This window comes from Micromys minutus (genome assembly GCF_963924665.1).
Source record: "Micromys minutus genome assembly, chromosome: 2".
In the NCBI taxonomy this organism is placed as follows: domain Eukaryota; kingdom Metazoa; phylum Chordata; class Mammalia; order Rodentia; family Muridae; genus Micromys; species Micromys minutus.
This window is the reverse complement of record NC_137971.1, coordinates 16,868,660-16,885,464: the sequence shown is the minus strand read 5'-3', so window position 1 is coordinate 16,885,464 and position 16,805 is coordinate 16,868,660. Positions and strand designations below refer to the sequence as shown.

Sequence of the window (16,805 nt, the reverse complement as noted above, 5' to 3'; positions counted from 1 at the left end):
TGACATTAGGCACCGGAGAGCAGGCATAGCCAGGGGTATAAAATTCATCCTGGCCACACGCACACACACTGACTGTCATGCTATGTAAGTAGAAAGAAAAAAGTATGAACTTTGGGGTTAGAGGCTGGTTCTCCATCCCAGGCCTGCATTGACCAAGCTAGGTGTGTTACTTTGCCCTCTCTAAGGAAATATCATTGTCTTTCTTTTTCAATGTGTCTTACAGTTATGGTATTTTACATGACATTCGTGAGTATTTGGAAAGTCAAGTGCTTACTGTTCAACTGCTGGGTAAACTGAACATCTTGTGTTCGGTCCCCTGAGGCGAGACGTTCCATAGACACAATGCTCAAAAGTGAGGAAGGAGAGAGGCTGCAGGGAGAAGAGTTAGGCGGTTTAGAAAAGGTGCAAATGACAAGAAATGAGAAGGTCACCTGAGCAGACGGGGAATCAGGAGACCGTGACAGGCAGTTAGGGATGCCTTCGAAAGGGAAAGATCCGGAGAACAGAAATTCTCCAGTGGCTTGGGATGTTAAGAGCAGGCCAATGGTGATCAGTATTATTTGGAACATGGAGCGGTCAGAGGTATTGCTTAGACTTTCCAAGAAGAAAAAGGCACATGAGTAAATGATCCTTACTGTCACATCTGCTGGATTCACTGGTACAAATGTAATGAAATAAAGTTTATTTCAGAAAGCTCACTTTTTACGAATGATGTTGAACCATGTATTTCTCAGCTCCCTACAGCCCAGTTTTCACCTGTAACCAACTCACATCTAACTTTCTTCTACTCCAGTTTTTCTCCACTTCCAAAGAATACTAAGGCCGCGCTGCCCTGAAGCTTCTTTGCCTTGTGTATGGATGTGTATGGATGCCATTTCTTCCTTCCCCCAATCTAAAGAAACCACCACTCATTTCAAATGCAGATGCTTGTCAGGCTAGTGACACAGCCTTTAATCCCAGCAGAGCTCCAGGCCAACCAACTGCTGCCTAATGACTCAAAGAAAGGGAAAAGGAGAAGAAAGTGTAAATGCTTAACTCACACATGGCCCTCGAATCAGATCTCATCCTAAAGGAATAAGAATAGTTTAGATGAGTTTGTATGTTATATTTTGAGCACTTGTCCTGTGCAACTTCGTGACTTGGGACTGCAGGTGATAGTGCATTGTAGGATTCCTTTAGTTTAGGAGACTCTTCTAGAACCTTTAAAATTACTTAGTTCCTTTAAAAATCAACTTAATGGATTATTAAAAATTTAGGTATTTCTAAACCGAAATGAGGTAGCTTCTAAGAGCACAGTGTACCAACTCAAGTCTCTAAGAATCCTTTACAAGCCCCCAAATTCCTGGTCCAGACAAGGGAGTGGAGACTAACGACCCCTCTCTTTCTGCTTCTGTTACTGTACAGGTGGCTTGCGATTCGGCTGGAGCTGGTTGGAAATTTGATTGTCTTCTGTTCAGCCTTGCTTCTGGTTATTTATAAAAACTCCTTAACCGGGGATACTGTGGGCTTTGTCCTGTCCAATGCCCTCAATGTGAGTCTGAAGACCAAAAGGGCGGCTCAGTCAATCAATCTTAAACGAAGTCTGAAGTGTATTGAAGGGCTTGTGGCTTTCATTCTTCTCTGATCCAGAGGGACTAGGAAGACTGGTCAAACTCTGGTTCGTCATCTTCACCGGAGAACACAGGGCTTACCTTGTTTAAGTAGGCACAGTATCATCTGCTAAAGCAGGCGCAGCTCCTAATGACTCTAAAAGCCAATGTTTATATGTTGATGGTTTCTTAATCATTTTGCCTCCTTCACTGGTTCCAGTCAGCCGAGATTATCCGTTTACTCTCCCAGAATGTAGGAGCGATCAGGAAATTCTTTGGACAAACAATGCCTGAGTTTGCTTTTCTTATATCAGAACAGGTAGAACAGAATTATCATAAGGGCTCTGACAGAGACATACAACACACCTCACTACAGCACCCCAGCACAACTGGGAGATAAATGCTGACATTTTACATCCCGGCGTCTGAGGCTGTAGCTAGCACCACGGCGGTTGGACCTTAGGCCGCGTCTCTGTGCAGCTCCTCCAACTACTGTTCCTGAGGTCTGCATGGTCCTACGGGTCCTTTCTACAGCACTGTCTTCATTAGGAATTAGTGAGGCTCAGCTGGCAGGGGTGACGACACCCTTAATCCCAGCACTCAGAAGGTAGAGCAGGTGGATCTCTGTGGGTTTGAGGCCAGCCTGGTCTACAGAGTAAGTTTTAGGACAGCCAGGGCTACACAGAGAAACTCTGTCTCAGAAAACAAAAACAAAACAAAAAAAAAAAAAAAAAGAGAGAGAGAGAGAGAGAGAGATTAATGAAGCTCGAGAAGGCTTATGAGAGGGCACCCCAAAAGAGTTGTCACTTGGTTATTTTTGTCACTTTTCTTTATCCTCCCCTCCCCCGCCCCAGGGCACCGTTAGATTGAACCAAAATTAAATATTCAAGTATCAGCAGTCATACTTGGTTCAACCCACACTGAGTTGTCGCTGGTTGTTACATCCTGGCCTGGGGCTGTGTGGCTCTCTCCCTCAACTACCATTCTCTCCGAAAACATCCTGAGACACATACAAACTCTTGCTGCCTTCTTGCAGAGGCTAGAGTCTGAGTAATGCCAGCATTGCAGACTGGCCTGCACCAAGACAAATCCTTTATTAGTGCTAAAATGCACCCCTGTGGCGGCAGGGAGACAGCTAGAGTTTGTGTGTGTCAAGGACAAAGATCTGCATGGATACCCAGCCTTGATGGCTAAGAGGAGGTGAGACCAGAGAGAGAAGGCAGCTTTTTGAAAGTCTGTTCATTCCCTTAGTCTTTTCTCGTGATACCCCCCCCCCATTTGTAGAGTGCCACCCACAATTCCACAAACAGTATTAGGTCTCTAGGTAGGAGACTTGACCTCTGGTACCACTTCACCAAGGGCCAGCCTCTTCAACACAAGCTTTACCCCTGAACTATTCAAAGTTCCTATTGCCCTTCAAGTGAGCCTCACACAGCTAAGTATTCAACTGTTACCCAGCCAGTCAATGTACTGTTCTTACCTCTATGCTGAGAAAATAATGATTATCTATATTTTATGCCACCACAGTCCTGAATATAAAGTAACTGCTCAGTTAACCTTGTGGTATAACTAATTGATTAAGGTGGTTTCTGAGCCTGAGTGTGTGTGTGTGTGTGTGTGTGTGTGTGTGTGTGTGTGTATGTGTGCTTTATATATGTTTTTTTTTTCTTCTATAGATCACACAGACCCTGAACTGGCTAGTGAGGATGACATCAGAAGCAGAGACCAACATTGTGGCTGTTGAGCGAATAAATGAATATATACATGTAGAGAGTGAGGTGAGAGTTATCGAAACTGGGGGGTAGGCCTGTGACGTGCTCTCCAGAGAGCATCTTCAGCTTTAAAGAACACTTTCCAAGTCTTGCATGCTTTAACCCACAGGACTTAGAATTTTTCTTCAAGTGTAAGATGAGGAAACAGTTTACATAAATGGTGTTGTTGTTTTAGAAATCCATAGAGCAGGGTTGAAGAGATAGCTCACTGGTTAAGAGCACTGACTGCTCTCCAAAGGTTCTGAGTTTAATTCCCAGCAACCACATGGTGGCTCCCAACCATCTATAATGGGATCTGATGCCTTCTTCTGGTGTGTCTGAAGACAGCTGCAGTGTGCTCAAATGAAATAAACAAATAAATCTTAAGTAAGGAAGGAAAGAAGGAAGGAAGGAAGGAAGGAAGAAAACAAATCCATAGAGCAACCTTGTAGGGTTTCTTTATTGAATAAAGTCAGGAAACACCCAGTCCACTCAGGTAGCGGGCTCTGCTATGCTTCTGTCAAACGCTATGAGTCCCATGTTAGCTGAGCTGCTACCATGACCAGCATTTATCCTTTCCCTTGCTAGGCACCGTGGGTGACCGACAAGAGGCCTCCAGCAGATTGGCCCAAAAAAGGTGAGGTCCAGTTCAACAACTACCAAGTGCGGTACCGACCCGAGCTGGACCTGGTGCTGAAAGGGATCACTTGTAACATCAAGAGCGCAGAGAAGGTGGGTGATAGAGACAGCCCTGCTGTCAGGACTCGGAATCAGAGGATACTCGGGTTTTCATCGTTTTGGATGTGGAGAGGATTAGGATTCTTCTCTGGGGATGTGTGAGGAATCTGCGCCAGCTCACTGGGGCTCACTTCCTGTGCGGGCTTAAAGTGTGGGGAAGAACTCAGGAAAGAAATGAGGAAGCCTCGGATGCGGATGAAGAAGTGCTGTGCATGGTATGAAGATGGCTGACCCTAAGCAGGAGATGTCCTAGTGTTTCTTTCTCCTAGTACCCTCTTACAGGTCTAATGTAGCAAATCTACCCATCAGTCAACCAACCTAAGCAAGGCGGCTGCGGACCAGGGTGACCAAGGCTCATCTGGTGACAACCCTTTCCCGTCTAGCTCCTAAAAACCAAAACAAATAACTCAGTCCTCCCTTCTGCAGCTCACATTCTCAGATTAGAGCAGGGCCAGAAGATGGGCATCGCCCCTGAGCAAGGGGACAGGAAAACCTGGGAAGTGCTCCACAGTTCACCAAAACTAAAAGCCACTTTATGTATTTAGTATGGGGTTCTTTTAATCATGTGTGGTTGTGAATACGCAGGCTAAAAAAAAATTTTTTTTTTCTTCCTCCAAGAATGGCACGTTGAAGCAGATGCAAATGAACTCTATTCACAGGTTGGCGTGGTGGGCAGGACTGGAGCTGGGAAATCATCCCTCACAAACTGCCTCTTCAGAATCCTAGAGTCTGCAGGTGGCCAGATCACCATCGATGGGATAGACATCGCCTCCATTGGACTGCACGACCTTCGAGGGAGACTGACCATCATCCCCCAGGTCGGTTAGCGCGGACTCACTTGGGCACGCGCAGTGGGGAAGCGTTGACATGAATTCAATTACAAAGACAACTCTGGTTGTTGTATGGCTTCGTTTTCTTGTCGTTGTACCTGACAAGAAGCGACTGACAGGAGGAAGGGTTATTTGGGCTCCCTGAGAAGGGGTGCAGTTCTTGGTGGTAAAATAGCAGCATGGTCACGTGTCTGCCCTCTCCAAGTATCCAATCTGGATACTCCCTCCCAAGCTTACCCAGAGGTCTGTCTCCTCGACAGTTCTAGGTCCTGCTGTCAAGCTGACTATCAAGATTCATCTTCACACGGGGATTCCAGACTAACCCCCCCACACACACACCCCAGATTCTGTTTCTCGCCCGAAAGTTTTGTATTTTGCGTGTGACGCGTGGCTGCTAGAAGTCACCAGTAGGTGGCAGCAACGCGACGGCAGTCGGATAGAGCAGATGATTACTTGGCGTTTCTGTGGCCCATCAGGGTTTGCTGGGACCTTTGTAATTAGCAGTAGCAATTTTGCCGCTGAAGCTTGAAGCCATTAAGGTTTATACTCCTCATTTGATGTGGCTAAAAGATAGAGGAGGGAATTTGCTGCGGGTTTTTGCCAGCAAGCGGAACATTCATCGTATCAGCAAGAAAGACCTCCCTTTGGCTTGCTCTATGGACCCTACTGAGTAAGGATTGCCACGGAGGCCTCCCCACTCACAGGAGGCGTAGAACCATTGCTCCCTCTGCACTGTGGTTAGGTGCCTGTGGAGGGTTTGATGTTGCTTAATACAGTGTCATCAGATGCCCTCTCTGTCCCTCTCCCCTCGATTTCACTGAGACCGGGTCTCTCAAGGAACCCGTAGCAGGTACCTTTAACCACAAGCCACCTGTGGAGGATTGTCTTTGGTCTTTTGTTTTTGTTGTGGCTAGTGCAGTGGTCAGTAACTCCGGACAACCTCTAGTCTCTGCTTCTCTGTCCCTCCCAGCGTGAACACACAGGCTCAACTTTCTCCTAGGTGCTGGGGACTCAAACTCAGAGCCTCACACTTGAGCACAAAACATCTCCCCAGCCCCGGTGATTTCTTAGTTTACTACATTCTTTTCTATGGCCTCTCCAAAATGTAAGCGCTTCTCAGGTAATGAGACGATCCTTTTCTACCACTCTGGGTCCCCGTGTCCTAAACCAGGAGGTTTTGTTTCAGAAAGGATGGTCCTCTCCTCTTCTAAAGAGATTCAGCAGAAAATCTGGATGTCTGCAGGTAGATCCCAGAACAGAACAGAGCAAGTACAAACCAAGGACCACCCCACCCCCACCCTGCTTAGTTTTCCTGTTGCAGACATTCCGGGCCTTCGGAGGCCTCCGAAAGCTTGATCATGAGCCAGCTGCCCAGAGGACATGCCAGACCACTCCCACCCACGATCCACTGGCCCTTTGCTGACATAAGCCCTAATGGGTCCCACTTCTCTGACTCACAGGACCCCGTTTTGTTCTCTGGGAGTCTGAGGATGAATCTTGACCCTTTCAACAAATACTCAGATGAGGAGATTTGGAGGGCTCTGGAACTGGCTCATCTCAAACCCTTTGTGGCTGGCCTGCAACTTGGGTTGTCCCATGAAGTGACAGAGGGCGGTGAAAACCTGAGGTAAGCTACTTCTTCCACAGTCTGTGGGAGGGTGTGAGGGAGCTGTTCTTTGTGTTCTGGTATTAGACACTGTCTGGCATTGTGGGATTTACACTGTGTAGGTCAAATTCCTAATGTGTAAAAATATGATAAAATAGATGTAAAAATGCTTAGGGATACTCGAAAGCCTTCGATATTAAATGTGCCCTTCATGTGGCATTATGTCACATGAATTACAAATGCCATTGTAAGTGGAGGGTCACAGAAACCAGACTCTCAAGTCCCAGCAGATCCCTGGTCCAGCCTGATCTATTCTTTATGAAACACGGGGCATGGGGAAATGAAGATCTCCTCAGGCTATAACAGGCATCTCTGTGTGAGAACCACCAATCTAAAGGGATGTGGATGAGATTTACTGCCTGAAAAGCTCTTGGGCATTGCAGAAACACCTTAAATCGATAATAGTGACTCTTTGAGTTTATAGTTTTTACCTTCATATACACATATATATTTAAGATTTATTTATTGTATACGAGTACACTGTAACCATCCTCAGACACACCAGAAGAAGGCATCAGATCCCATTACAGATGGTTGTGAGCCACCATGTGGTTGCTGGGAATTGAACTCAGGACCTCTGGAAGAGCAGTCAATGCTCTTAACCACTGGGCCATTCCTCCAGCCCCCAATATATATATATATATTTTATATCCTGACACTTCACTTGTGGTCATCACTGTACATTTATTAATGCATGGTTCTGGTATTCTCCTATGAGACTTTGGGGTTCCCCCTCACATGCCGAAGCTGAGCCCTTAGACAAAGTCTGCAGCTCATAGACAGTTGTTGCTTCTGACCCAGATACCTCAGCAGTGGAGGGCTGGGCACAGACCAGCCACAGCTAAATGACAGGACGGGGAAAGTCAGTAGATCAAACAATGGTCTGGAAGCTCTAGATCAACCTAGGAGCTTCATATGAACACAGAATCCCAGACTGCGTGCTTTCTGATCTGAACTACATTCTAGCAAGATTCCCAGGTGGCTTGTGTGTATACGGCAACCTGAGAAGCCTGCCTAAAGCCCTGGTCCCTAACGAGACTGAAGGACTCACCCAGAGAACTTAAGTTCTAGGGCTCGGACTGTTCCTCAAAACCAACGGAACCCAGAACCCAGGTGACTTCACCAGGGGCACATGCATGGCTTGGTAGTGAATGTCATCTGTCTCGCTTTCCCTTGTAACAGATACAGGAGCCAGCAAGGCTTAAATGGCAGTTTAGCCCCATATAAAATATTCAAATACACAGTCAGTAAATATGTATTAATGCCTACCATGTGCCAGGCACTGGAGACACAGAGGCGAACAACACAGATCCAACCCTAGATTTCCAAGCATATAAAACAGTGGGGAAGGCATGCTTGTGGGATAAACGGCCACACTGTTAATACTGCAGAAGACACGGGGGACGTGGAGGACATGGAAGACATGCAGGATGTGATAGTGACATTCCCTGTCTTGTCTGTGCTGAGAGGTACTTCAGTCTCTTTCCAGTGCCTTTACTTCAGACCTGTGTTTCAGACTTGGTTTAGGGAATTAAAACTGACGTATATCAGGGGAGGAACAAAACAGATTAAAATATCTATGGTAAATTCTGGGCAAATGGGCGTGAGAGCAGTTGAAACCTGTTATTATAAGGTACCGTTGATCCGGGCAGGAATGTATTAGCGGCTAAGTTCATGATTCTGCAGCGTACCTGATCTGACACTACAGACACTGGAGCTTCATTCTGCCTGGCTTCCTCGCTCCTGCAGAAATGTTCTTACAGAGGAATCACAGGGCGTTAGTCTAACTACCCGTTTATTACGATCCCTAATGACCACAGCAGGGAAGAGTAATCAGCAAACTCCCAAATTTTTTTCCTTCACATCATTTCCCAGAGCTCCTTTATGTAAGCAAGAGGTCCAGGGTTCATTATAGGCTTTTACCAAATTAAAGCTATTTGCATTTTACAAGTGTATTTGAATTCCACGTACATTGCATCTCTCACCAAGACGTCGGGCTCATTAGAGGGCTTTGTCTCTAATCAAGGCAGAAAGCCTTGAACAGATAATTAGCCGGAGACTAGAATTGCACATTAAAATAACGAATGCATTTGCTCAGGCCACAAAGAAATGGCACTGGGGCATCCTTAGGAAGTGCCACCCTATGTCAGCAATGTCAGGGCAGACACTGCTGTGGCTCGGGATACTGGTAACTTGCTGCTATCACTGTTGCCAAATGCAGAGCACCGTTTCTGGGCCAGTGCCTTCCAAACCTGCTTTGACGTGAAAGTATCCCGAGTGCTTATTAAAAACGTACAACCCTGGGCTGTTCCCCAATATAAAGAGAGACCCAGAAACAAACTTTTTTTTTTTTTAAATCGAGTTTCCCTGGTAAGTCTTCTTACTGAGGAAGTTTGGAAAACATTACCTATAATGGCGACCACCACGGGGAGATTTTTGAAATTTTGTTTCGGAAATCTGACCTGGACCAAATCATGAGACTGACCCCAAGCCACAGCTGTCCCCCTGGTCTCTGGAACTTACGTGTTCTTCTGTTGGCTGCAGCATAGGGCAGAGGCAGCTCCTATGCCTGGGCAGGGCTGTGCTCCGAAAGTCTAAAATCCTGGTTCTGGATGAAGCCACAGCCGCAGTGGATCTAGAGACGGACAGCCTCATTCAGACGACCATCCGAACAGAGTTCTCCCAATGCACAGTCATCACCATTGCCCACAGACTTCACACCATCATGGACAGTGACAAGTGAGTATGTTGGGGACAGTGACTAGAGAGGGAGCAGAACCTAACCCAGACCCAACAAACAGTCGCTGCGTCAGCAGTGGCGGCTAGAAGCCCAGAGGCGCTTCACAGTAGGAGGCTTAATGATGTCATTTGGAACCCTGAGGCCTTATCGTTTTAATACACTTAGCCAAAATTGTACATCGAGCTAATAAAAGCTAATGGGGCCAAGGATAAAATAAGAAACTGCAGTGACGGACTATGGGAAGGTGGAAGTCTACTTCCCAACCACCACAGCCTTAGCCGTTCCTACCACGGCACAACAGTTTGGAAAGAAAAGAGCCTGTCTTAATCCAAGCATCCTTAAGCCAGTACTTCGTAGCAAACTCGTGTATCCTACTATACTGGCCCCTTGTTGAGTGTTTGACATAGAGCCGTAGGCCGCTGACCAGTGCTCACTGCTGAGGTGCATTGATAGCCAGCTGATTGTTAAGTACAGGGCTGCAGCTGTCCCCCACTGCCCCCTACTGAGGTTCGATCATTGTCACTGACTCAGCGACTACAACTTAGTCTCCGTAGTTCCTACAAATGGTGAGCTTTGGCACACAACTTTCTAAGGCTTCTTTTCTTTGCTCTTTATTTCAGAATAATGGTCCTAGACAATGGGAAGATTGTGGAGTATGGAAGTCCTGAAGAACTGCTGTCCAGCACAGGTCCCTTCTATTCGATGGCCAAGGAAGCAGGCATTGAAAATGTGGACAACACAGAGCTCTAGCAGCTGGTTCTGTGGCTGTCGGACTATAAGAACATTTTTTTAAAATTTACTTCAGTTTTTGTGACTATGTCGTAGGTGCAGAGATACATATTTTGTTGCTGTTGCTCAGGTTGGCCTCGAACTCTAAGGCTCAAGCAAACCCTGGTCCCAGCCAGCGACCTGTAAAAATATACACTTAAAAGAGTATTATGAATAAATGTTTAAATAAATATTATCATGTACCTTAGGAAAAAGCACATGTTAGGGTGCTTGTGTTGGAAGTGTGAGGACCTGGTTTGACCCCAGCAACTCCCCCCTTTGTTAAGGTCTGGGCAGAGTTGCACATGCGGATGCTGGAGAACCAGAGGTGGTCAGGCCCTGGGGCTCACTAGCCGGCCAGCCGGCAGAGCCAGCCTGCATGGAAGATTCCAGGTCAGGAAGAGACCTTGTCTCAAAAATTCAAAACAACAGCAAAACCCCAAGGTGGACAGAGCCAAAGGCCTCAACAGGCGCAAACAGCTGCATACACACCTCAGAAAAGAAGCCTCACAGCCCCGCCTTGATTATAATTTCTGGCTACCCCGTTCCCAGAAATAACCGCTATTCCTAAATTTCATGATTCTTTTGCCTGTTGCTTAGTCTTTACCACCTTTGTATGTTCAGGCCATGTATGCTGTTTTATCTGGTATAAGTGGACTCTGTTTCAGGTGGCTACACTGTTGTTAATGGCCGGGTGCTTTCTCTCTCTCTCTCTCTCTCTCTCTCTCTTTCTCTCTCTTTCTCTCCCTCTCTGCTCATCAGTAGCAAGCAGATCATACTTCCCCTACTGACAGAGATGAACAGGCATTGGCGTTTCTCCTCTGTTACCAACATTAGTGCTATGAACATCCTGGGATACTGCGTCAGTGTGAAATGGGGCGTGTGCAGTGTTTACCTGTACATCCGGAGCAGCTCCAGTTTGAACAATGAGTAAACTAAGATCTTATTTTGGGTTCACTGTGTTATGTCCCCAGATTCTGTAAAGGATCAGTATCTTTTTGTGTGTGTTTCTGGAGCATTTAGGTTTATTACAGTTTTTAAAATGTTTTATCTCATAGTTTCAGCACCTGGATTTCTTTCTCATCTATTGCGTTTTTAATGTTAATTTTTACTTGTTGATTTATTTTTTTATTTTAATGATTTAATGATGTTTAATTTTTAAAAGATTTATTTATTTTATTGTATGAATGGTTTGCTTGCATGCACGTATGTGTAGAACATGCATTAGAAGTCAGAAGAGAGCTTTAGATCCCCCTGGAACTGGAGTTACAGACAGATGTGAGCTACCTGTGGGTACTGGAACTGAACTTGAGTCCTCTGCAGCAGTGACAAGTTCTTAACCTTGGTGACATTTCTTCCCCCTCATGTATTATTTGTGGTGTCATATTTCCTTGTCTGATGCCTCAACTTTCGCTACGAGCGAAATTCATTTCCCTTACAACTTGATCCGAGACTGTTCCTTGAAGTTGGAGTTAAACCCAGATTCTTCCCAGGAGAACGTTTGAAGGCATCTGTCAGCTGCCTGGGATGTCACCCAGACGTCTTGGGACTAAATTCTCCACTAAGAAAGAGTCCAAACCTGACAGTTCAGGCAACTTCAAAGCACTATCATCTATGTACGACCTGGTCTGTGATTTACAAGTCTCAGGGAGAGTCCTCCCTTAAATAATGAGGTGGCGCTGGGCATGGGCTTTTGTGACTGTTGTTGATTCCTGAATTCTAAGTTCCTCATTTACCCGGTCATTTCAAGAGTAGCTGTTTCAAGACTCAGGGTGATCAGAGGAGTGTGTACCGGTTTGTCCTGGCTTTATGTTTTTGTTGGTCTCCTATGTTCTTGACAGTGGTAGCCTTTAAGCTTTCAAGGTTTGGAAGCCTGCCTGCCTTTGCCCTAACCTCACAGCTCTTTTTTGGCTTGTGCTGGAGGATTGTTGTATTCTTCCATTCGAGGATATAATTATGAAGACTTGAATTTATCCTACACTTCATATTTAGTGAGGTTCTCAGAGGAAGGGTATTCAGCTGAAGTAGCACCCCCTCTCCTTTGCCCTGGCAGCTACTAGTTGCATATCCAAATCATAACTCTCCCCTGCCCTCTAAACCTTGTCTAGATTAGATAACAGCTTTCAGGTTTCCAGCACATGAATCAACAAAGTTATGTAGGTATTAGACGGTTGGCTTAAAGAAGACCTCCCCTTCCCTGACTGCAGATTGGATACATTGTAAATAGTTCACCCTCAGTGGCTGCTTTTCAAAGCTAGCTTTTGAAACGTTACCAACTCAACATGTAAATTCCTATAACTGCAAGTTAGTAGATATGAATCTATCGATTGTAGAAGCACCCATTGTCCTATGTACTCCGAAAGAACAATTAAACCCGACAGGCCTTGCAAGAGATGCCTCCCATTTTTTTGTGGCAGGGGAGTGACATTTGAGGATTAATACAGTCCTGTACCTCTAAAGCTCTGCCTTTAGCTCTGCTACTCCGGGTTTGTTCTGTTCACTTCCTCCACCCCCCACCCCCACGTTTCCATCCCCCCTTCTACGCCACCCCCAGCCTACCAATCTTTGTTGCTCCTTTTCTCCACCTTCAGCACATCTCCTTCATCCCTCTTCCCTAGCTCAGTTTCTCTTTCACTTCCAGATAATCAGTTAAGTAATAGAACTTTCTTGTTCTGTGCTTTTAAAAAAAGAAACCCTTATTTATTTTCTTCTCAAGTACGTTCTAAATCTGTACAACTCTCCAGTTTGCTTCTTAAAACACGTTTCTAGACATGTAACGCTTGGAGAACCAAGGGGGAACCGGCTGGAAACCAGAGGAGCTGTTTGCATCTGCTGAGCGGTGACTGCCCAGACCATAGCCCTGCACCAGAGTAAAGCTTCAGGGATGGAGGAGAACCCTACCAACCTCCTCACTCATTTCCCAAGCGAATCAGCTCAGGCTGATCCTTGCGTTATTATCGTGAGAGAACTTAGGTTTACAGCCAGTTCTATTTACTTCGTACCTATTAAATGTCTGACATTTAAAAAGTCATTCGATATAAATAAAACTATTTTATTTAAATACATATTCAGTACTGTTGTGTTGTCAGTTAATCTTCCCCCACAAGTTCTTATTTCATCAAATTAATTCCTAGAAATCCCCCGGAAACACCACCATCACCTTCTGCGATCTTTTGGCCTCTTCCTGTCCCTGACTGTGTATGTCAAATCAAGGTTTATTGTAAAGTGTTTAGTTTCTACTCAAGCTTGACCTAAACATTGTACATTAGTCAAAAACACCAAGCTGGTGCCATCGGACCCACTGGCCGTTCAATAACCATATTTGGAGACTCACAGTGATATGGGAGCATCTCTCAAAATGTCTTGTAATCATGCAAAGATGCTTAGGTCATTATTAAGCTATTGTCTTATTACTTTCAAATCTAGCCTTCCTGCCTCTGCTCAGTGAAGCTGAGGCTGGGATTTATCGATCCTTTTTGTTTGGCCTTTGTTTTCATTTGTCCACATCACATCCTACCCCTGTGAGTTTCTCCTCGTGGGAGCTGCTGCACAGAGACCTGGGGGAGGCAAACCTTATCCCTGCTCTCCTTCCTCCCTTAGAGTCTGTCTCAGCAGTTCGGACAAGCAGCAGTACTGACTTTGTTTAAGGTCCTTCAGACAGTCACTGAACCAATTCTTACCGCTTCCTCCGAAGCAACCAGGGAAACAAAGTAACCACGATTCTCCTGAGCAAACAACAGAGAGGACCAGCCCCACATAAGGGTTTTTGCTTTTTTTTTTTTTTTTTTTTTTTTTGTAAACTCATTTTGCATGCAAGCTTTTGGAAATATCTGAAGAAATACATTCCATTTAAGCAACAGAATGAGAATTTCTTTAATCACAAGTGCATAGTAATCATGCATTGACGGGATAATTAGCAAGCCTTGTACAAACATAGATATTTAAACTTACGTAGCTTAGATGTACTTAATGAAGACTCTAGTGTATTTTAAGTGTGAGTTAGTCTTCCGTGTAGACTATCAATGAACTTTTGAAAAAGTTTTTACATTATTTGAAAATGACACAAGAAAAAGATTGTAAAATTTTTTTCAAAGAATCAAATGTAAGAATTATTCCATTTTCACAGACTTTCTTTTCACTTCCTATAAGTAATTGTGCTTCAATTATATCTTTCCATCTATCTATCCATCATCTAACTATCCATCTATTATCTATCCATCCATCGTCTATTTCTCCATCTATCTATCTATCTATCTATCTATCTATCTATCTATCTATCTATTCAACCATCCATCCATCCATCCATCCATCCATCCATCCATCCATCCATCCATCCATCCATCCATCCATCTATCTATCTATCTATCTATCTATCTATCTATCTATCTATCTACCTAGCTATCTATTTTTTTGAGGCACTGTTTTCTGTGTAACATCCATGACTGTCCTGGAACTTGATTTATAGACCAGGCTGGCCTTGAACTAACAGAAATCAGCCTACCTCTACCCTCCCCCATCACTACCAAAGTGCTAGTACTAAAGGCCTGTGCCACCACTACCCAACTGGAGTTCAAGTCTTATAGAGGAAAAGAAATTAAGGAAGAAGTAGAAAAGGAGAAATATAAGAATGTACACTAGGGGCTGGAGAGATGGCTCCACTGTTAAGAGCACTGACTGCTCTTCCAGAGGTCCTGAGTTCAAATCCCAGCAACCACATGGTGGCTCACAACCATCTGTAATGAGATCTGATGCCCTCTTCTGGTGTGTCTGAAGACAGCTATAGTGTACTCATACTAAATAAATACTGTATACTATACTTTAAAAATGTATACTAGGTATTATTTCATTCAGGTTAAAATATACATAAAGGTAAACCTTTAAAAAGAAAATAAAAATTACGTTAGGCTCATTTGAACCTTTAATTTTAAAAAACAGACTGGTATATTTGACTTTTTTCTTCCCTTGAGCACAGCTCTGTTTCTTTATTTTTATATTAGCTTTGTTTGATTTCATGTCACAATGCAGAGTTAAGTCATAACAGACTTTGTGGTCTTCATTCCCCGAAATATGTATGCTCTCTAGATCTTTGTTAAAAAGCTTTCTTTAGGCTCATATTTCCCCTTATTAAAATTTTACCTCAAAATACTCTTCTGATAGAGATGCTCACAATCGAATTCACAGAACCTGACAACATGTTTCATTCCATCATAAAAAAGGGATTTTGCTATTGTAATGAAGGGGTTGAGGATGGGAAGGGCGGAATTGGGTCACTCAGAAGGCCAGAATAATGAGAGCCTGGGGGTGTGGCTCAGTTGGGGGTGGTGTTTGCCGAGCTGGGAAGGGTAACCATGGAGACTGAGAGACCTACAGCATTGGTTGTGGAGTTAGGGGAAGGGGGTCCAAGCTGATGAAGTCAGAGAAGGTAAGGGAACAGGATCCCTGGGGGCCTCCAGAAAGAACAAGTCCTTGATTTTGAAATTCTGATGTGTTTTAAGCCACAGAATTCATGGTGATTTGTTTTGGCAGCAAGTGCTGATCTACCCCGCCTCCTTCTTAGGGTGGAAAGCCATTTTATAGCAGAGACAAACTAGGTTTGTTTCTGTGTTGTGATTAAATCTGTCTTTTAAGGATTGGGCTACGCATGCCCCACCTGAAACCTCAGTGACAAATAGTTCTGTATCACCTGTTCCAGGAAGCAGTAACCATGCCTTTGTTTTAAAAAGGTACGACCATCTTGCAAATTCTTACCTTTGTTTCAAAAGGTTGTTATAACCGCCTGTTGTTGGGCCCACCTTGCTATGGCTGCTTGCTCTGCTTCTGTAAAGCTTCCTATCTGCCTGCCAAAGCCCCCATTTGAAGACTACCTATCCCTATGCTATAAAACTCTTATCTTGGGGCTGGAGAGATGGCTGCTCTTCCAGCGGACCCATGGTTCAGTTCCTAGTACCATGCAGCAGCTCACAATTGTCTATAACTCCAGTTCCAGGGGACCCAATACCCTCACACAGACATACACGTAGACAAAACACCAGTGCACATGACACAAAAATAAAGGAAAGTTACATTTTATATATTGTGATGGTTTGAATATGTTTGGCCCACAGGGAGTGGTACTCTTAGGAGGTGTGGCCTTGTTGGAGGAAGTGTGTCACTGAAGGGGTGGGTTTTGAAAAACCTTCCTACTAGCTGCCTGGAAACCATTCTTCTCCTAGTGGCCTTCAAATCGAGATATAGAACTCTTAGCCCCTCCAGCACCAGGCCTTCCTGGATGCTGTCATGTTTCCCACCATGATGATAGTGGACTGAACCTCTGAACCTGTAAGCCAGCCCCAACTAAATGTTGTCATTTATAAGAGTTGCCTTGGTTGTGGTGTCTTTTCTCAGCAATGGAAACCCTAACTTAGACATATATTATAAAAAAATAAACCTTATCTTTCCCACGTCCAAAACTGACCTCTCGAACCCCACCTTAGGGGAGGCATCCTGTATACAATAATAAAAACGAAGCTCGCTCTCATTAATCTGGCCATGATTTTGGTTGGTGGTCTAGAGGCCACCAAGAATGGAGAGCTCCAGTGGCTCTGATAAAATTGACAAGATTTCCAAAGAACACTCAATTTTTGCATCTCATCCAACCCTTCTGTGCTTCGGGGTTTCAAGTATCATACTCACCGCTAAAAATTGGTTGTAACATCTGCTCCAGAACATTTGGTCCTGGTGTAT

At 44.6% G+C, this 16,805-nt stretch overlaps 1 protein-coding gene across 1 annotated transcript in view; it reads left to right on the top strand.

Moving 5' to 3' along the window:
- Positions 1 to 10,064, top strand: part of ABCC2 (ATP binding cassette subfamily C member 2) — a gene marked incomplete at both ends in the record, with an annotated part of 52,742 nt that extends 42,678 nt beyond the window's left edge. Inside the window, 7 exons of the mRNA XM_080911284.1 lie at positions 1,405 to 1,531; positions 3,266 to 3,367; positions 3,929 to 4,072; positions 4,738 to 4,896; positions 6,369 to 6,535; positions 9,119 to 9,313; positions 9,935 to 10,064. Coding sequence (XP_080767410.1) covers positions 1,405 to 1,531; positions 3,266 to 3,367; positions 3,929 to 4,072; positions 4,738 to 4,896; positions 6,369 to 6,535; positions 9,119 to 9,313; positions 9,935 to 10,064 — 1,024 coding nt within the window. The remainder of the gene's footprint in view (positions 1 to 1,404; positions 1,532 to 3,265; positions 3,368 to 3,928; positions 4,073 to 4,737; positions 4,897 to 6,368; positions 6,536 to 9,118; positions 9,314 to 9,934) is intronic.
- Between the last annotated feature and the right edge of the window lie 6,741 nt (positions 10,065 to 16,805).